Source organism: Porcisia hertigi, chromosome 36 (genome assembly GCF_017918235.1).
Source record: "Porcisia hertigi strain C119 chromosome 36, whole genome shotgun sequence".
NCBI classification, from domain to species: Eukaryota; Euglenozoa; class Kinetoplastea; order Trypanosomatida; family Trypanosomatidae; genus Porcisia; species Porcisia hertigi.
Window position 1 is genome coordinate 812,437 of NC_090595.1, and position 20,604 is coordinate 833,040.

A 20,604-nucleotide genomic window follows, 5' to 3' on the forward strand; every position below is an offset into this window, starting at 1 on the left:
AATTGTCGGTTATTGTTCTACCTTCAGAGCCCGGGCTTCATCTCTACTGACCGCTTTCATCCCCTTTCCTGTTATTTCATGTCTCTTCCTGTTTATAATAACTTTTATTCAGCGCGCATATCAAGAGCTCTGAGCTTTTTTTTTTTCGTTTGCATTTTTCCTGCAAACACTGCGCGGTTATATTTCTTTTTTTTAAAGCATTTGATGATGTAGTGCTGCCCATGAGTCAACCGGACGTAAGGTGCACTGCCATGGAGAGCCGCTGTTTCGACAGCACGTCCGTTGAGCGGGGCACATTGCTGATCGATAAAAAGATCCCACTGGAGAGTATTATGCTACAGTTTCTTCGTGATGAGCCGCTAAAGCTCGAGGACGCCATGGAGATTGTTCAGCAAGCGGCACTCGTCCTTCGCACAGAACCAAACGCACTCTCCATTGATGACACGGTTGTTGTTGTCGGAGATGTTCAAGGCCAATACTACGATTTGGTGAGGATTTTAGCGATGTGTGGCTCCCCGGGCACGACCCAGTATCTTTTTCTGGGCAACTACATCGGTAATGGAGGATTCAACTTGGAGTGCATCCTTTTTTTACTGGCTGCAAAAGTCGCTCACCCGCGGTCTTTTTTTCTGATTCGAGGCAGTAATGAATCCAAATTCATGGCAGATGTTCTTCAGCTCGGCGAGGAGTGCCAGTTGAAATATTCTAGCGCTTTGTTGCCGCATTTGCTCTCGGCTTTCAACTGCTTGCCGCTGGCGGCATTAGTTCGAAAGAAGTTTTTTTGTGTCCACTCCGGACTTTCCCCAGACGTGTCACATGTTGATGATATTGCGCTAATTCACCGCTTCCGTCAAATTCCAACAAGAGGGGCAATGTGTGATATGGTGTGGTCTGAGCCGGATTGGGACACTAGCAATCAGCTTTACAATAATGTCGAGGAGTCTTCTGGTGAGACCTACTTTCCACAAGTGGGCTTGTTCGAGACACGACCACTGTTCATCAGAAACAAACAACGGGGCCTAAGCTACGTGTTCAACTTCGCGTGTGCAAAGCGTTTTGTTTCTGCGAACAACCTCCTCTGCATTATTCGAGCTCACGAAGTTCAAGAACTCGGGTTTAAAATGTATCGTCCACACCCAAACCACCTCTTCCCTTGCATTATTTCACTCTTCTCGGCCCCCAATTATTGTTCCAGTTTCGGCAACAAAGGAGCAGTTTTAGTGGTTTCGAAGGAGACTCTCAACTTTAAGCAGTTTGAGCCTTCACCCCACCCATGTGTGCTGCAAGGCCGGAATGCATTTTCGTGGTCTCTACCCTTCTTGGAAAGCAATCTCATGTCCATCTTCCTGACCCTTCTCTCGGGTTCTGATTATGACCCAACGGGTGCGGACCGATCTGAAAATGGTTCACATGACGGAGAAGGGGATGGTCCGTGACCCACTTGAAGCAGTAATGATGGCGAACTATTTTCTCTACAGGGGGGTGGGTGGGTGGGCTTCTCAGCATACGGGATACTCGAGTCCCCGTTTCATAAAGAAGAACGGTCTTCTTCCCACCTACTTATGCTTTTTCCGTGTTTTGCATGATTCTCTCACCCTGGTTCTTGCTTCCATTTCCTGCTGTATTGTCATTTTTTCCTTTATGCGAAGCGTTGACCAAGTGAGAAAATTATATGTTTAACTGCTTTGAGCACCAAGTAACAGCTTTTGCGCTGGATCTGCCCAGTATATATTGCCCTGCTCTATAAAGGGCCAACTGAAGAGCTTGGTTTACGTATCAGGGTCAGCAGAGCCACCTCTCTTTAGTGCTGCTGACATCCTAAAGGAAAGAAGTCGACAGTCAAAACTCATGAAATGTGTTCTTCAAGGATCTCATTTCTTCCCCCCCTCACTTCGTTTGCTCTCTCAGCCAATCCTCCTCTGTCTCTGAAGTTTGTGTGTTTGTGTATATATGTATACGTTTCCACGCTAGGCGCCATACGCCTACGATCATTCTTATTTTGCGTTACCAAAGGGGTCTAGCGTTTGGTGTGTCACAGGAAAGTGTCCCACTTTTTCTGTTGTTTTTCATGGCTGAGAATTTGGAGAGGCTGCAATGGCGTATCAACAACGCTATCGAGCAGCAGATGGCGTCACCTGAAACGAACTACATCAGCGAGCTGCTTGCTGCCAGCTTAGCCGTGGACAATTCAAACGAGGAGTTGAAACTGCTCGACTACCGGTGGCAAACTTATCTCGACAAGCAGTATGTGCAGTCCCAACACCTGGATGAGTTTTTGGAGGGTTTGGTGCAGCATCTCCTGAAAAAGAAACCTGACCGTCCATTAGAGGAGTTGCTCCTGTATCTCAAGAGTGAGAGTATACAGTAGCTGTCACCAGTCCCATAGAAGGGGGCCAAAGCTGGGTCGCGTCTCCCGTTCTTCGTTGAAGTTTCAGTGCATCTGCTTATACCGAGGTTTGTGCTAACTTCTCAGGTGGTGTCCTCGCGCGCCTCGGTTCTGCTTTTACTCTCAGGTAGTGCTTTACTTCACCTCCCCGCCCTACACACCGTTTCATGGGGCTGACAGGGCGCATCTGTGTCTGCTTATCTCAACAGCGGCGGTCTATGGTGGCTGTTTCTTGTTTTTCTTTCCTTGTCCCAGCTGCAAGCCAGATGAAAGAGGGGCTCAGCAGACAGCTCCTAGTTTCGAATCCTCATTCGTTGGTAGGCATCTCTGGACTGGGAGGGACTTCAGCAGCGCTTTCTCGACTGTATGCACCACCAACTGCCCTCTATACCTCGCTTCTAATGTCAGACAGCCTAAGCGAGCCACTCATCACCGCTTTCTCCGCCCCTTTCACTGCTCTTTTTGGCTCTTTTTTTCTAGTGGGGATGTACTGGAGAAAAACCGCTGAGCGCGTCCATGCGCGGCTCGCAGCACGTCACGGGTTCCGCCTTGTGGACTTTTCTTGCAGTGTGGCCCCTCCACAATTTGAGTCTAGCTCGCCTTGCACGGTGCTGCGTGCATAAAAATTATCTTCGGCTTTCTGGATATGATCTGACGAGAACTCAGCTCCGACTGGCATCGTTGTATGAATTGCTTCACCTTTTCTTTGGCGAGAAGAAAGTTGTGGGAGCGACTTCCTTACTTCCTATCCTCTTCCTTTTTTTTTGCCAGGGTCAGTGCGCACGCCATGGCACGTATCGTAAACGTCATCAAGTGGGCGGCAACGAAACAGCCGGCACTTCGTCAGTTTTGAGTTCATGATGCCTACAACAGGACGGCGCTATTGCTCCGAAGGAGGTGATGAGGTATCCTGACGCGCTTGATTGGTCGTATTGCTCTACAACGAGGGGGTGGTACTCATGGCCGAACTGCAGGGATTTTCGTCGAGGTCGCACCCACAGACTGGTTTATGCTCTTTTTAAACTGTGTAGTGGGTTGGACAGGGTCCATGAGGTGATCTGGTGGAGGTGCTAAAATGGCTGAGTCTCCACAAGGCGAAGGGGGGGGGGGGGGCGCAGCTTCCTCTTGAGAGAGGGCGCTCCTACAGCAGGCTCGACCACTGTGCTTCACAATGGAGGCATCGGCGCCGGGTCATCAATTACCACAGTAAGTGCGGATTACAGCTGGGGGCGAGAGAGGGGCGGGCTAGCGCCTCTCTCTCCACGTCCTGAGCGCCGATCGCTGATGATTCCACTTGGTACTCTACTGATTCTGCCGTTTCGCATGTTATAGGGACCTCATTTTGTTGGTGCACGAGTGCTTTCCCCCCTATCCCGACATAGCTGTTGTGGTGTTTCCAGAAACTGATTTCGGTGACAAGGAAATCTCGCCGACGGTGCTGCTGCGTGGGCTAGTGCGCGTCAGGGTACAGAGCTTCCGTGTTTCACGCAAAGGCAACCCTCTTGTGACGACTGAATTGTGACGTGGAGCATCTTCGACGCAGATGTGCCCGGCCAGTTTTTGTAGCTGTGGTAGGCGGTGTGGCGTTCGCTGGCCCGGCCTAGTCTGTTGCGCCGTCTGTTTAACAGGTGTGCCAGCTCAGGCCCTTTGGTTTGCAGCGGCTATCCAGAACAGCAGACTTGGGGCACCATGTGGACCCGCGAAAAGATGATGACAGCAAGGCGAAGCGCTCCGTGGCGGTGTTACACCAACTTTTCGTGGCGCAGTTTCAGGCATGTGAATGTGGCGGGGTGGAATTTTTCCTCCATGAACAGGAACCACTTCCTTGCCATTCGGAAGAGTTTTGCTCTTGGCCACCCCCGGCACGTTCCCATGGGCGCTCTTCCAAGAGGGAGGGGCGACGCTGGAATGCGACTGTGTAGCTTGCTCATTGGTCATCTTGAGCGATACGCTACGTGGTCTGCACGGCTCATGGGCGTGCCAGAACCGAGGGAAGGTGGAATTCGGTGTCGGGGTCCCACCACAGTGGCCCCTTGGCAACTGGGGAGACATGCAAGTATCACAAAGGGGCTACTGCTCTGTAGTTAACACAGACGATGCACACAGTTTCTCATGATCAGGGGATTACAAAGTCCGAAGTCCTTCACTGGACCGCGTCACATTTCCGTGACGTTCCAGGACGGTTTTGAGACGATGCCTTGTGCGGATGATCTCTCCCCTTGAACTTTGTACATGGGCGAGTACTTTCTCAAGCTCCTTGATACACGAGGGGCTGTGCACAATCAATACCCAGCGGCCCGATACTAAGGCGCCAGGATCGAAGAAGCTTCTCGGTTGGGGCCCCAGCAATGGATGTGTCTAAACGAGTACGTCGAGCTCGTCTGTCCCTCCCCTCTCTGCAGCTCAGTCTGTACTTCTGAAGCTTGGGAAGTACCCCTTACTTTAACACATGGCTGTGTGTGCCAAAAACAACACAGTGCGCACACTGTAGCGCACAGAGGGCGTTGTCAAGAACGGTGAGGCAGAGTTGCTACAACGCACGCTCATTGGAGCTACAACCGCAGCGGGACTGTCCTGGCATCTCATCTCTAAAGCGACCGTGTGACGAAGCTCCATGTCGCTCTGTAGCAGGGGCCTCACGGTTGTCACCTGGGTTGTTTTCCCCCAGGGCACTGGGTGATTGAAACCGCTATCGTATCCGCGAACTTGTTTCGTGCGTGGGTGGGAGAGGCTTTTGGCCAGTGGGCTGCGGCTTTTCCACCCAACGACGTCCCCTGCCCAGGTGCACTTGATGTAAGCACAGAGTGTGTGTTGGTGACTGTAGACAGTGTTTTTCCAGCGTCGCCAGCACCACTGGTGCATGCTGCTGTAGGGATTTACTTCAAGAGACTGTTGTTGACACCGCTTAGGCTTGACGCAAGCTGCCCCCCCCCCCCAATCCGTCGAGATAGTGTGTAGGGTTTCCACTGGCCTGCGACGCTGAGATGATCAAGCTCGGCTAGTTTCTGAACGCATATTGAAGTACCCAGTACTGGATTGGAAGGTGTACACAGTTTTTTTTTCCGAGAGGGGCGGGGGTATTCCCTCCTTCCTTTTTCTGCACATGAGACTCGTAGAGCGAAAAAGCAGGCGAGTTCCACGCTCGAGCGTGTGGAATAGCGGATCTCACCGTTGCCCACAAGCCGCCGGGAGATCGCCAAGTCGGCACGCCGAACCGTTTCTTCGGTGCTTCCCTCGGTTGAGTCGGACCCCCGCTTCTGAACTCAGACGGCTGCGAAAAGAGAGGGGAAAAGGAGGTGATGAAACTGAAGTAGACAGGTGAGGATAATAGTTCTTCTGATCATAGCTTCTTTGCACCACACTCACAAACCCTTGCATACGTACATCCACGCTCAAGTCCGCAATGGTGATGAGCGAAGGATGTCACCGAATAGTTTCTATTTTTTATTAATTTGCTCCGCTCCTAGCAAGCGCTAGGAAAAACCAAAGAGCGAGGGATTAGTAAAGATGCCAAGTTCGATACCCTCGAAGGTTTCACCGCCGTCCCTGCAATCGGTTAGTCCCTGACTATCAATAGAAACAGAGATCCACTTGTGTGGTGCTTGCGTGAATGGTGGTTCATTGCGCATTCGCTGCTTTCCACTGTGTTCGCTCTTCTGTTATTTACTTGCGCTGCCATCGGCCACTTCATGCATTTTGCCCCCTCCCATACACCCGCTTTCTTTTTACTTCTTCACTGCTCGGCATCAGTAGCCCCCGAAAGTTGGAGTTAGGTGGTGCCGAACAATCCCAGAGTTCATCGATGAAGGAGCTGCCGCTGGACTTATTGCTGCCGCACATTCTTGGCACAGACAATGCACAACGCGCGGCGGCGGAGAATGAACTGGAGCGGCGGAGCCGCGAGGTGTCTGGTTTCTGCATCTCTCTCGCCCGGTATTGCCGAACGCTCATGCACAGCCAGTCTTCACGTTCTAGTGCGTTAGTGGCTCTTTCCGTTCTGAAGCGTAGTGTGATAACGTTGGATGGCGCAGTGGAGCTTGAGCAGATCGTGTCTTCGCTCCTTTCGGACTTGAGCGATATCTTCACTCTTCCTGGTGGTGGCGCAGCGGCGATGCGGCAGTGGTCGTCGACGCTGAGCACAGCTGTGCGGCGTCTCGTCGTTTTACACGCTTCATCACCTGCGGCACCCACGGCCGGCGAGGCTACAACGGGCGCAATCACAGCTCGGCTGCTCGGCGTTCTTGACCAGTACCCAAACTCGGACACCACCGGACTCCTGTCAATTTACAGTTATGTGCAGCTGTTGCGGTCCATCTTCGAGGAGCCGGTCCCAGATGTGATGCACGGATGGTGCTCCGAGCTGCTTTTGAGTTGTGTCCCTCCTCTCTTCGAAATCCTGTGCACCAGCGCTGCCTCTACGCTGAGAGTGGGGTTGCCCGACACCACTGCGTCCCCGGCGGATTCGCTGGAAGTCAACGCGCGCTGCTCTCTCTTGACCCTCATCGCACGGACCCTAACCTTTCTCTATGAATGGCAGTTTGCGTTTAATGGGCGGAGGCACTTTCCTGGTGAGCTCAAACAACACTTCCTCACAGCCTATGCACACCTCCAACCTTATATGTGTACTCCATGCACACACTGGCTGTCAATGTGCGTCGCCACAACCTCATCTTCCGGAGGCGCTCTTTCTTTTGCACAGGCGCGCGCGGCCGGTTTCGCTGCAGCGTCGTTGGCCACGCTTGAATACGTCTCGAATGTGCTACAGCTGAGTGGATGGTACAAGCGATGTGTTTCGGCGGAGCTCTTGCAGGCGCTTCTACAGTCATTAGAAGCTGACGCAGCGTGCTATAAAGCTGCGCTGTGCGTTGACTGTGATGAAACGGACCACCGTGCAGATAGTGCTGGGTGGATGGAGTGGACACATGCGGGGAATGGTATCGCCACACACGGCAGTGGTGCTTTGGAATTCGACTGGGAAGCGGTGATACGCCGGCGCGCCACACAATGCTGGTCGCTCTTTCGAGACACAGCCTCATTGCCGTATCTTAAAACAGGCTTAGTGGATGTCGTGGGTCACCAATGCGGGCTAAAGTATTACAAGCTACTGCTGACCTACGCCGTTCTCGCGCCTGCGGACGTAGAGGCATGGCTCCACGACCCGAACCTGTTTCTGCGCGAGGAGGAGGAGCGCGAGGACGGGGTGAGGTGGTCCACTCGTAATATCGTCGCGCAAATCTACGTAGACAGTATAACGACTCTCGGCCCGCTCTTCCTGCATGCTTCTTTGGAGGACTTACACGGGCGTCTCTTGGCGACCTCCCAAGACAACAGTGGAGGGTCTTCTAGTAGCGAAAAGCTGCCGCCTGTCTATGATGGAACGATAATCCTCACCCCATGGCAGCAGCAACGGGAGGCGGCGCTTTTCTTCATGGAGATGGTGGTGAAGCACCGTGCAAGGCAGTTGCGCGAGTGCGGTGCAGTGGACTTCACACCACTTGCCGTGCACTTGTGGAGCGTAGACGTTACAAATACTTTGGCACACCCCGGCTTGACGGCGCGTGCCCTCATGCTGCTCACTGCGATCGTTCAGTTCACTCACGCGACACTGGTAGTCAGTACAACCGGTCCCTCTACCGATGCAGCCTCGGCAACAGGCCCTGCTGCAGCAGCGGAGAGCTTTATGTCCGTTGTTGTAGCAGATAGCACACACGCATTGTCGCTCTTCACTGGGACGTCAAAGGACGACATCGTGCCGTCATCTTCATGTACCCAGCTGGTCGCAGTGCTTCTCTGTCGGGTTCTGCAAAGTACGTTGCCCTACTGGTCCGATACATTGCTGGCGCAGCACTTCGTTGCATGGCAGGCTTCGCTGCTGGCTTTTCTATCTTCCGAGGCCAGCCTCACTGATGACATGTTATACAACACAGTGGAGCAGCTGGGGGATCTTCTCAAGGCAGTGCGTGTATTACGAGAAAAGGGCAACCAACTACGTCACGGTTGGGCGAGCACTTCAGCTGCAACTCCCCTCATGCTGGACGCCCTCCCGCGGACGGTGATGAACTGCTGGCGCCGTCACGTCAGCGACCCTAGCCTCGCGGAAGCTGTACTACACTTGCTGCGCCGTGTCATTCGCGACAGCCCAAGCGGCGCATCGCTTTTGCTTCAGGAGCTGCCGTGGGTCAACGCTGTCCTCAGCGGATATGCCCAATCCACGGCAGAGCTGTGCGCAGTTCCGTATTTTCTGGGTCTACTGAAGTGCTTATTCGAGCATGCCCCAGACGAGGTGGCGAACCGCGCAGCCGAGATGATACTGGACAGCCTCTGTCAGCTTCTCTTGTGCACGGAGGAGTCGGCGATCCTTGGCGCGTCGAGCAGTTGTCTGGCCGCTCTGTTGCATCGATGTCTTGCAGTGGAGTCGGTTCAGGTGCAGGTTGTCGCGGCAACGATGGAGGCAGCCATGTCAGGAGGCGCTGTTGGCGATGAAGGGAACTTTTCCGGTGCGGTGGACGTTGCTGCATTAGTTGCAGATGCCCCTCGCGCTGTTTACCCCCTCTCAACGGTCATCGTCGTTCTCGTGCTTCGCATGCTTGATAGCAGCCGGGATGAGGCATCGTTGATGGACATGGGTGATGCTCTTGTTGCCATTGTGCAGAAATCCCCTAGCTTCTCGGAAGCGGAGCTGATCCATGTGATCCAGGCTACGGTGCGCCGACTCGCTGTGGTGCGCACGGACACCGTTGCGCAGCAGTTGCTGGCCCCTTTGGCCACCTTGATGGTGCGCCACACTGCGCCTCTGCTCCAGACTCTAGTGCAAGGGGGATTTCTCGTGGAGACAATGAGCCGTTGGCTGCCGCAAGTGGAGCACTTATCGAGTTTGCGCACTACATTTGCTTCTTGTGAGGGGCTGCTAAAACTTCTCTCGTATTTATCTCAGACAACATCACTGCCGACGCTGGCAGCAGATGAAGCTCAGGGATTAGCGCAGCTGCCGGTGACGTGTCGCTGGCGGCTGCCCGAGGAACTCACTACGGGTGAGAAAGGTTTGCGTAAGTTGTCGCGTAAAGACAAGCAGGGTGGTTCAGCTGCGGCAGTGCGTCGGGCAGTTTTGTCCTCACTCACCCCCGGGGGGTACGTGGAGACGTCATTGCCATTGTACGCCGGGGTCCTAGTCGGCGTCGGTCGCGGTCTTCTGGCGTTGCTAGCAGCCCCTGTTCCTGCGTTGTGGCGCGCCAGTCAAGCAGCTGGCGACACAGCGACGCCAAGGAGTACTCTTGTGGGGAGCGGCTGTCTATCTGACGAAGATGATGACGTCAGCAGCGGACTTTTCCGCGAGGAAGACACCGAGGAACACAGTGAGGCAGAGGACATGTGGGAGGAGGACGTGGACAGCTTTTCTAGTGAAGAATCCGAGGCAGGCGCTGAGCAGTCGGAGACACCGAACACCAATGCATGCTCGCCGAAGGAGGGGATGGATCGACAACGCTTGCTTGGTCGAATGGGTGTACAGATGCTTCCATGGATGCAGGCACACGGCGGTGAAGTGGCATCGTTTTTCACTCTTCAAGAGGCCCAAACGCTGATGTCCTTCTTCACCACTGCAGCGGTTGGAGCAAGTGAACCTTCGGCGGCGTGACGAGGACACCAGAGTTGTCTCTGCTAAGTCTCTGCATGGGTGAGGGGGGGGGGAGCGGTGGGGAGATCGGGAGGAGATGTGGTGAACATCAAAAAGTCCTTCGCCCCCTCCCGGCATTCCTTCCTCGGACTCACTTTCCCTCTTTTCATTTTTTCCGTGTAGCTTTAACAAGTGCCATCATATGTCCTGCGAATCAGCAGACCTTTTCACACTATTTTTTTCCCCCTCTTTCCCCTCTCTACGCTCCCCCACCCCATTTTACAACACCCATCATGCGGAGAACGCCTGCTTTTCCACACAAAAAGGGGACGCCGTAATTCATCTGCGCAAGCGACATACGACGAGACTGGAAAACAAACAGCTTGTTTGTGCACTCCTCAAGGCATTCGGGAAGGGTGGAGTGCAACAGCAAAGGGTCTTGACTATTGTGTCCCTGTTGACAACAGGATCACGTGTCCTACCATTGCGTCCTCTCGCTAACAATGACGATGGAATCGTGAGTGTAAACCGTCTTGGTTGTTTCCTTTGTGCTCTCGATAGCACTTCTCAGGCTTTTGCATTTCTTTCCCTTCACCATCTCCCACTATCCTTTTCTACTTTTCTTGCTTGTCTGTTTGTAATGAGCGTCCGTCTGGGCATGTCTCACGTTCTACATGTGTCCTCCCTTCTTTGTGGTGCTCAGTTTCTTTTTCTGTGGTTTACGCCAGCTTTTAGAGACACGGAGAGAGGAGCGCGGCAGCAGAGGAGCCGCAGCAGCTGTTCTTTGCCACTTTCAAAAAGTTCTTCCCTGCTGTCCCCCTTCCCACAGATGTATCCCTCGCTCCGCTGCTCTTCTGAAGTGAGCAGCGGCGACGTCGCCGCTGCACCATCGTCTCAGCGCGTCCCACCAGTCGCTCTTCTTCCCTCCGACCAGAACTGTGGTTTAGCGGAGAGTGGCGGAAACATGACCATCCCCACACTGGTTCGCGCAGCACCGCCATCTTCGCAAGTAACCAAGTCATTTCGTAATGGACGTATGTTTGTGAACCACAACTCACCGCTTCTCGCTCAGCCCAGGGCTTTAGCAACCGCCTCCCCGTCCCCGACCTCGTTTCCAACAGCAGGGGTCCTGCCGGGTTCTTCAACGCGGTCTTACATCGTCAACCGTAGTTCTCGCGTTCCACCTGTGGCGAGGGCTGGTGTTCGCAGTACCGCGACGACTGCTGGTTTAGCAGAAGGTCATCTAGCGGTGGAACCTCTTCAGTCCTCCGCGCTGAGTTGGAGTGGGCTCGGTCCTGAGCGCCGTGGTGTTCATGCCAAAACTGCAGTACCACCGATTGACGTATCCCGTGATATCAGTAGGTCTGTGTCACTTGAAATTGAGGGCGTACAGACGGGAGAGGAGGTCGCCGTGAACGTTACATCGGCGCGACGACGCACCAGCAGCACCACTTCTAACACAAACGGCTCATTCGATTCGGTGCGACTGCAGCAGCTGCGGCGCCAGTTGAAGAAAGTGACAACGCAGCTCAATAGCACGTCAGACGTGAGTCGTCGACAGAAACAGGAGGACCAGCAGCGGCAGGCGGCGTGGTCGCTGCTTTTGGATGAATGCGAAACTCGTCTGCTTCACGTTCAATCCTATCACGCAAGCCGTGAGCGACTCCTTGTTCAGGAGCTCAGTCGTTTCATTAAGCAGCTCCTTGGGGAGGTCGAGGCGCAGGTGGTCAAGGCACGCGCTGTCGAGCAGGCATATGCGAATGACAAAGCGAAGAGGGACGCAGAGCGCGCCGCGCTTCTAGATGAACTGGAAGCTTTGAAGGCTGCTGCTGGCACACAGTTGTCCTCCATAAGCTCCATCGATAGTCTCCAAAAAGAAGTTGACCGACTTCGCGACGAGCTGGAGGTGTTGCGACGAAGCGCTTCGGATGAACAGCGCAACCTTGAAAGGCGGCTCACCCAGACACAGACCACGCTTCAGTCCACAGAGTCGGAGCTCAGTAGGTATTGTCGAGAGAGTGACAAAGATCGCTACTTGGTCGCTCAGTGCCGACTTTTTATTCAGCAGGTGTGCCAGCCTGGGTTCAGCGTGGTGAATGGGCCGACGCTGGAGCCAGTGGAGGCGAATCGCCCTGAACCAACAGGGTTCGTGCTGGTTCCTTTGACTGTCCTGCTGTACGGCTACGCGCTCCTCCCTGAGGGTGACCGGCAGGCGATGATTAGCCACTACGACAACCAGGCGAAATCCCTCCAGTAAGGATGTATGCACGCCACCGGAGATGGACTTCACATATATATGTGTGCGCGTGTCTGTCTCCGTATTCATGTACACTATCGCGCTTTTACCGAGGCTGTTGCTGCAAAAAAAAAACCACAGAAACGAATAACAGTGAGAGTGGCCTCCGAGCAACAGGCTCGTGTACGTGTGCGTGTATGCATTGTTTTTTGCTCTGTGCGTACACCTTCACACTGATTTGCTGTGTTGCGAGTTCTGCTTCACGGTGGTGTATTTTGTCCCCCCCGGCTCTTGTAAACTTTTCATTCTCTCTTGTACCTCTTCTGGTGAATAATCACATGACGGACTCTCCGTTCCATTCGACTTTATTTGGAAAACAAAACAATTTTTCTTTTCATCTATCATCTCCCCTTCCGGCCATTTTTTTTTTATCATCATGGGGACGCGCAATTCCTTACACACATAACCCCATCCCTCCCCCCCCTCCCCGCCCCTCACACCCCGCTGCACTCGCTACCTTTGTTATCATCATCGTGCATAGACCCTCGTATCACCGCTTTCTTTACCACAGAAAAGACACACATAAAGGTTTAGGCAACGATTATCAACAACTGCGTTACTTCCATTGATCACACAGCACACGTCGTTTTTTTTCTTTTTCTCATAATTTACTGAGATCAATACAGACAAACCGATCATACAAAAAAAAGAAAATGCTCCGCTCCGCTGTACGTCTCGCCGGCAAGGATGTGCGCTTCGGCGACAAGGCTCGCCGGTCCATGCAGAAGGGCGTCACTCGCGCTGTTGCTGCAGTAGCGACGACGCTGGGGCCGAAGGGTCGCAACGTGATCATTGAGCAGGCCTACGGTGCGCCCAAGATCACAAAGGATGGTGTGACTGTTGCCAAGGCGATTGAGTTCAAGGATCCCTTTGAAAACATGGGTGCGCAGCTTGTGAGGCAGGTGTGCAACCAAACAAACGACTTGGCAGGTGATGGCACCACGACCTCCGCAGTGCTCGTGGACAGCATCTTTGGTGAGGGTCTGAAGTCTATTGCCCAGGGTACAAATCCCATCGACATGAAGCGTGGCATGGACCGTGCCGTGGACGTGATCCTGAGGAGTGTCGCTAAGCAGAGCCGCCCGATCAAGGGGTCAGAGGACATTGTTCAGGTGGCCACCATCTCGGCCAACGGCGATGTGGAGATCGGGAAGATGATCGGTCAGGCAATGGAGAAGGTCGGCCGCGACGGTGTCATCACTGCGCAGGACGGCAAGACGATGGCCACCGAGCTGGAGGTTGTGGAGGGCATGAAGATTGAGCGGGGCTATCTGAGTCCGTACTTTGTGACAGACGCCAAGACGCAGAAGACGGAGCTGGAGGATTTTTACGTACTCGTATCGAAAAAGAAGATCAGCAATATTCAAACGTTACTACCTTCTCTCAACCACGTGGCTCAGCATGGTCGCCCGCTTCTGATCATTGCCGACGACGTGGAGAGCGAGGTCCTCACGACGCTGATCTTCAACAAGCTTCAGGGCAAGCTGAAGGTGTGCTGCGTCAAGGCGCCGGGCTTTGGTGACACGAAGGAGGGCATGCTCGAGGACATCGCTATTTTCACTGGTGCAAAGGTGGTTGGCGATGAGGGCACAGGACTCGAGTTGGATGCTGAGAACTTTGACCCCGCAATCCTCGGATCTGCCAAGAAGGTGACCGTGACGAAGGACGACACGGTGATGCTGAGCGGTGGCGGCGATGCGGCGATGGTGAGGGAGCGCATCGACCTGCTGCGCGAGCGCGTTGAGCAGGAGTCTGCAGAGTACAATCGGGAGAAGCTCCAGGAGCGCCTGGCGAAGCTGAGCGGCGGTGTCGCTGTCATCAAGGTCGGCGGCGGTTCTGAGGTGGAGGTGAACGAGAAGAAGGACCGTGTTGTGGACGCTGTCTGCTCCACTCGTGCTGCGGTGCAGGAGGGCATCGTGGCTGGCGGCGGCACCGCTCTGCTGCGAGCCAGCAAGGAGCTGGAGGCGCTCGCCAATGACTCTTCCCTCACTCGTGATCAGCGCACGGGTGTGACCATCGTGCGCAATGCCATCCGTCTGCCCGCGATGAGGATTGCTGCTAACGCTGGCAAGGAGGGTGCGGTTATTGTGGAGAAGGTGCTGGAGGCCGCAGATGAGAGCACTGGCTACGATGCGCAGAACGACAAGTACGTGAACATGTTCGACGCCGGCATTATCGACCCGACCCGCGTCGTGCGTGTGGCGATCAGCGACGCGACGTCTGTGGCGAGCCTGATGATGACGGCCGAGGCCGCAGTGGCTGAGGCGCCAAAGGACACAGCTAGTAAGAAGGCCGCTGCTGCTCCTGCTGCCGAGGAGGATGACGAGGAGCTCTTCAGCAGCTACTAGGGTGTGGTGGAACTCCCCATCTTGTAGAGAGAGCGATGGGGCTGATTGCCGCTTTTTATGTTGCACTCTTCCCGGGCATCTTTTTTTTTGCTGTCCTTTGTTCGCAGTACCTCGAGCCTTTCTGCGCGCGCATGTGTATGCGTATTTTGTGTGTGTGTGTGTGCGTGCACGAGGGGGGGTGGTCGAGGACACAATGATAACTTAACTTCGCTCACAGTTATTGTTTTCTGCCCATTTTTCGTTGATGATGAGTCGCCTACTCGTATCGTCGCAGAGTCTCCAACTTCCCACGCCCTCCTTTTTGTGTTTTCATCTCTCCACTCCACAGCGTTGTTGTTTTCTTAGGGGGGGGGTATGCGTGTGTGTGTGCGCGGGGCCGATAGTGTAGTAGAAGGGCATGGGTGCGAGGAAAGGGAACCGAAACGGGTGGGGAGGGGTGCGTAAGCATGAAAAGGGAGAGGAGAGGCGTGGAGAGAAAAGGATGCTGCTTGCTTGGACTTCTCTCACCCCTTCCTTTCCTGTGTACTCGAGTCCAAGTGTGTGTGTACTCCCGCGACGTTTGTCCTCGCTGAGATGGTCGTCTGTTTCCTCCTTGTGCCAGTCGGTGCCTTTTCGCGGTCGCAGTCGTCGTCGCAACGTAGCCTCTCAGAGATCTGATTTCCTGTTCCAGTGATGGACTGCGTGAGGACGTGGTAGGTAGGGGTTGGGTGAGGAAGAGCCTGCAGAGGCTGCCACTCCTCGCCCCTGCTTTTCGCTTGTTCTTCAGCAGCTCTTTCCACACACAGGTGCACCGCTCGCTATTTCCCTTTCCAGCGACGCCGTCACGCATAGTATTGAGGGGGGGGGGTGTAGCTGCGACTACTGGCAACACAACACCGACGATGGAGTGGCTAAACAAGTCATTTTTTTCTTTGCTGTTTACTTGAAGCGCTTTAGCGCACGAGGCAAGGTCGTGCAAGGTGAGGTGATGTTCAGCTCTAAGCAGCAAGCCGGTGCTCTGCGTAAAGAGGAAAAGTTGATGCAGACGGGGAGGCTGTTCAGGGATATATATATAAATATATATACATATATATTTGTGTATGTGTGACTGTAAGAGCGCTTCTTGTTTATGCTCTCCCTCTATCCCCCCCCCTCCCCTCCCCTCCCCTACCCCCCCCCCCTACAGCAAGGTAAAACTTAACTGAGAGATACGAGAAGGAGGGGGGGGGGGCGAGAGAGAGAGAAGGCGTGATGCGCTTTTCTTTACGCATCTCTAACATTCACCGAGCTTCACACCCTCTTCCACCACCATCACCATTTAAGGAAAGGAGGGGGGGGGGTCGATGGCGTTCACAGGGAGGGCCCCACGGATTCCTGGCAACCGCAACAAGAGGGAGGAAACGAACGGAAAATAAGAGACGTGCACAGGGGCACCATCTTTTTCTTCCCGGCCCCGGTCCCAGTCAAATGTTATCCTGTCTTTAACAGCAAATGACTTTTCTCTTGTCGACCACTCCCATGCTTGCGTGCGTCTGATCCTTCTCGAGTCGATGTCTCGGCGAGAAACATCACTACCGAAAGGGAACGCCTGATAGCAGGGCGACGGGGAGGAGAAAAAAAAGTATATATATTTCAAGTACTTCAGTCGGGCAATTCAGGCTACATGCGTCCTAGTCGAAGCACTTGCATGGGAGCGACTATCTTGTTGAAAAGATGGAAGGCAGGGACTACTGCTTGTAAGGCGGATTGAAAACACTGGAGAGTGTAGAACGCTATGCTGCTGTATGTCGCCATGAAAGCTCCTGTGCCTTTTTGTGTTGTATCACGCACCTAGCGGGACAATGATATGGGCAACACAGAGTCATTCCTTGATCATCTCCGCGTCTTCTCATTCGTATTTTACCGTCTTGGGTAATACGTACCCCCTCTCCCTCCCTCCCCCCCTCCCCTTCCCCCTCGCATACACACACACACACACGCGGGTAGATCGCCACGCCTCTCTCGCCATCAACGACAAAAAGCAACGAAAACAGTCACCCCCCAAAAAGGACACCGCCTCATTCCCTTTCTGTAAGCGTCCGCCCCTTTTATTTCCTTCTCCTCTTCCCTATTAACCCTGCAGGCTTCCCTGCTCTCCAGCGTGAAGACTTTCTCCACCCCCACTCCCACGTTTTAATCTCTGACGTACGTGGTTTATCCGGTGCCTGGCACGGTGATAACAAAAAAAAAAACAAAACCAGTAAAAAAAGAGGAGACAGATATTAAAAAAAAAGATACACAGACATAGCCACCAACAGATCAAGCACACTTAAATACTCTTTACCTCTTTACATACTTTTTTTTTGGTTTGTGCTCCCCTCAGCTGGACTCTCCCGGTTTCCTCAACTCGCCCTGGACCATTCAACTCCCACGAGGAAAAAAAAGACACCTCACCAGAATGCTCCGCTCCGCTGTACGTCTCGCCGGCAAGGATGTGCGCTTCGGCGACAAGGCTCGCCGGTCCATGCAGAAGGGCGTCACTCGCGCTGTTGCTGCAGTAGCGACGACGCTGGGGCCGAAGGGTCGCAACGTGATCATTGAGCAGGCCTACGGTGCGCCCAAGATCACAAAGGATGGTGTGACTGTTGCCAAGGCGATTGAGTTCAAGGATCCGTTTGAAAACATGGGTGCGCAGCTTGTGAGGCAGGTGTGCAACAAGACAAACGACTTGGCAGGTGATGGCACCACGACCTCCGCAGTGCTCGTGGACAGCATCTTTGGTGAGGGTCTGAAGTCTATTGCCCAGGGTACAAATCCCATCGACATGAAGCGTGGCATGGATCGTGCCGTGGACGTGATCCTGAAGAGTGTCGCTAAGCAGAGCCGCCCGATCAAGGGGTCAGAGGACATTGTTCAGGTGGCCACCATCTCGGCCAACGGCGATGTGGAGATCGGGAAGATGATCGGTCAGGCAATGGAGAAGGTCGGCCGCGACGGTGTCATCACTGCGCAGGACGGCAAGACGATGGCCACCGAGCTGGAGGTTGTGGAGGGCATGAGTGTGGACCGCGGCTTTGTGAGTCCGTACTTTGTGACAGACGCCAAGACGCAGAAGACGGAGCTGGAGGATGCGTTGGTGCTGATGAGCGCGAAGAAGATTCAGAGCATTCACAGCCTTCTCCCGGCTCTTAACCACGTTGTGCGCAGCGGCCGCCCGCTTCTGATCATTGCCGACGACGTGGAGAGCGAGGCCCTCACGACGCTGATCTTCAACAAGCTTCAGGGCAAGCTGAAGGTGTGCTGCGTCAAGGCGCCGGGCTTTGGTGACAACAAGACTGCCATGCTGCAGGATATGTCAATCTTCACGGGTGCGCAGCTTGTTGGCGATGAGGGCACGGGACTCGAGCTGAATGCTGAGAACTTTGACCCCGCAATCCTGGGCTCCGTCAAGAGGGTGACCGTGACGAAGGACGACACGGTGATGCTGAGCGGTGGCGGCGATGCGGCGATGGTGAAGGAGCGCGTTGAGCTACTCCGCGAGCTTATCGTTAACGAGAAGAGCGACTACAACCGTGACAAGCTGAAGGAGCGCCTGGCGAAGCTGAGCGGCGGTGTCGCTGTCATCAAGGTCGGCGGCGGTTCTGAGGTGGAGGTGAACGAGAAGAAGGACCGCATTGAAGATGCCCTGTGCTCCACTCGCGCTGCGGTGCAGGAGGGCATCGTGGCTGGCGGCGGCACCGCTCTGCTGCGAGCCAGCAAGGAGCTGGAGGCGCTCGCCAATGACTCTTCCCTCACTCGTGATCAGCGCACGGGTGTGACCATCGTGCGCAATGCCATCCGTCTGCCCGCGATGAGGATTGCTGCTAACGCTGGCAAGGAGGGTGCGGTTATTGTGGAGAAGGTGCTGGAGGCCGCAGATGAGAGCACTGGCTACGATGCGCAGAACGACAAGTACGTGAACATGTTCGACGCCGGCATTATCGACCCGACCCGCGTCGTGCGTGTGGCGATCAGCGACGCGACGTCTGTGGCGAGCCTGATGATGACGGCCGAGGCCGCAGTGGTGGAGCTCCCCAAGGATGACGCTGCTGCTGCGCCGATGGGCGACATGGGTGGCATGGGTGGCATGGGCGGTATGGGAGGCATGGGCTTCTAATCACTCTGAGCATTTCTCCTTTTACCCTTCTTGTGCTTGGTGCGTATTGGTGTGTTTTTGCGTTGGGGGCCCCTCGATTTCTGACAGAGTGTGTGTGTGTGTGCTGAGCTGTGATGATCTCAATGGGGTATGGGAGGGTGAAACGGGCCTCCATACGAGGAAGGGGGTGGTAGTGTGGATCTCTCACCCAAGCGGATACGGCAGGGTCTAACATACGGACACTCGTAGTTCATCTGTGCGGCCCAACAAACCAACCAAAAAAGAGGCACCTTCAAGCGAAGAGCACCGCAGGGATCATTCCAAGAAAGGGGGTATGCAGAAGACATTGCCGCCTGCGGCATGGATGGAAAGAGAAGTCACCGGATTAGGAAGCATATATATATACATGTGTGTGTGTGTGTGTGTACCTATAGAAATAGGCCACTCGAAGAATGGAAGCGGTGCCACAGTATTTTGCAATTAAACACAGCACGCGGAAATTGGTGTGGTAGGTGCCCCCGAACATCAAACGGATGTGGTAATGGGCGCTGTGATGTTGTTCAAAAAAAAAAAGAGATGGCGTACTCAACGGGCAGACGGTTTGGGTGATTTCTGTGCAAAAAAGTCGCGCCTGAGGGGCTCCCTCCCTCACAGGCTGCCTCTGTCTGGCTTCCTATCTTCTCTCTCGTGACTGCCCCTTCCGCCTGAAACCATTCAGGCCTCCACCGTTTTCTTTTTTTCCTCCCGCGATTGTGCGTCTTTCCCCCTTCTCATTGGATACACGTGTTTTTATCTCATTCTTTCATCAGTGCTTCTTTGCACGAGAGAGAGAGGAAAAACAAGTGAAAGTGAAGAGAAGGGGAGGGAAACGGGCAGCGGAGGGTGGAGGGGTGATTGACTTTGGGGAGAAGTCCTGGGGGTGGCTGTGAACGCGCTAGTAGTACTCCCCCTTTAGCCAACACCGCCACTTGGGATTTTAAAAGGCGCCATCGCTGTTTTCTTCCTTTTCGCTCCGTTCCAGTCCCGATTTATTACTGCCGCTGCTCACGGGTGTTGTGGCTTTCATGGCTCTGCGAGCGCCCACACGTTTATACAGAACACGCGACAATGCTTTTCTCGAAACGGGCCCTCTCCTTCATGTGCGTCATTTCTTCAGTTCAGATGTGGTTTACTTTTTTTTTTCATCTTCCCACAGACGAGGTGGGATTTCTCTACTTTCTCGAGTTGTTGCGGGGTATTCACAAACGTCAATTTCTCTCTTCATTATCCCTCTCGGATTACGTTAATTTATATATTTGGCTCGTTTTTTTTTCTCCTTTATTGGCGAGTGTTCCCTCCCCCCCCTTGACACCGTCAAGTGAGTTTCGCGGAGGAGGGGTGTGTGTGGTGTCATTGTTTGCGTTGTCATGAAACGGTGCGGGAGAGGGAGGGAGGATTGGTCTTGGGGGTGTGTCGGGGGGGGGAGGGGGTGGGGGTGTGTCGGGAGGGAGAAGGGGGTTGGTGTGGGGGGGGGGAGGATGTGAAAATCAAAAGGCGCCTATATAATGCGTTCTTTTTAACGCACGCGCCCCCCTCCTCCCCCTATCCCCCCGGTCCACTGTATTCTCCCACCTCTCTTGCTCACTCGTTTGTGAGTCAAAGGCAGGTGGCGGCATCTACCGCTACAAGCATACAGATCCACACCCACCCACCAACGATTCACTCACCTGCTTCCCTGCGAAGAGATAACGCCTCCCATGTTGCACCGGGCATCGATCTCTGTCTTTGATGCACCGAAGCGAAGCAGCCCTGGCTGTATCCACAGACCTGACAAAGATCTCCCTACTCCTTCGTTTCTTCTTTTTTCTTTTGTTTTTGGTTGTTGGTTTG

The 20,604-nt window shown here is 54.2% G+C and overlaps 5 protein-coding genes across 5 annotated transcripts; all 5 read left to right on the forward strand.

The window, feature by feature from the left end:
* Nucleotides 1-221: 221 nt before the first annotated feature.
* On the forward strand, nucleotides 222-1,436 carry JKF63_00192 (uncharacterized protein; the record flags this gene model as incomplete). Its single annotated transcript, XM_067896244.1, has 1 exon — nucleotides 222-1,436. One exon carries the CDS (start codon nucleotides 222-224, stop codon nucleotides 1,434-1,436), a length of 1,215 nt encoding a protein of 404 aa, XP_067752401.1.
* Nucleotides 1,437-2,068: 632 nt separating this feature from the next.
* On the forward strand, nucleotides 2,069-2,368 carry JKF63_00193 (uncharacterized protein; the record flags this gene model as incomplete). Its single annotated transcript, XM_067896245.1, has 1 exon — nucleotides 2,069-2,368. One exon carries the CDS (start codon nucleotides 2,069-2,071, stop codon nucleotides 2,366-2,368), a length of 300 nt encoding a protein of 99 aa, XP_067752402.1.
* A 3,820-nt stretch (nucleotides 2,369-6,188) lies between these two features.
* JKF63_00194 (uncharacterized protein) lies at nucleotides 6,189-10,019 on the forward strand (the record flags this gene model as incomplete). The annotated part of the gene is made up of 1 exon (XM_067896246.1): nucleotides 6,189-10,019. The coding sequence occupies one exon, from the start codon at nucleotides 6,189-6,191 to the stop codon at nucleotides 10,017-10,019; it is 3,831 nt and encodes a 1,276-aa protein (XP_067752403.1).
* A 637-nt stretch (nucleotides 10,020-10,656) lies between these two features.
* JKF63_00195 (uncharacterized protein) lies at nucleotides 10,657-12,255 on the forward strand (the record flags this gene model as incomplete). Its single annotated transcript, XM_067896247.1, has 1 exon — nucleotides 10,657-12,255. The coding sequence occupies one exon, from the start codon at nucleotides 10,657-10,659 to the stop codon at nucleotides 12,253-12,255; it is 1,599 nt and encodes a 532-aa protein (XP_067752404.1).
* Nucleotides 12,256-12,947: 692 nt separating this feature from the next.
* Nucleotides 12,948-18,756, forward strand: JKF63_00196 (uncharacterized protein; the record flags this gene model as incomplete). Its single annotated transcript, XM_067896248.1, has 2 exons — nucleotides 12,948-14,585; nucleotides 18,679-18,756. 2 exons carry the CDS (start codon nucleotides 12,948-12,950, stop codon nucleotides 18,754-18,756), a joined length of 1,716 nt encoding a protein of 571 aa, XP_067752405.1.
* Between the last annotated feature and the right edge of the window lie 1,848 nt (nucleotides 18,757-20,604).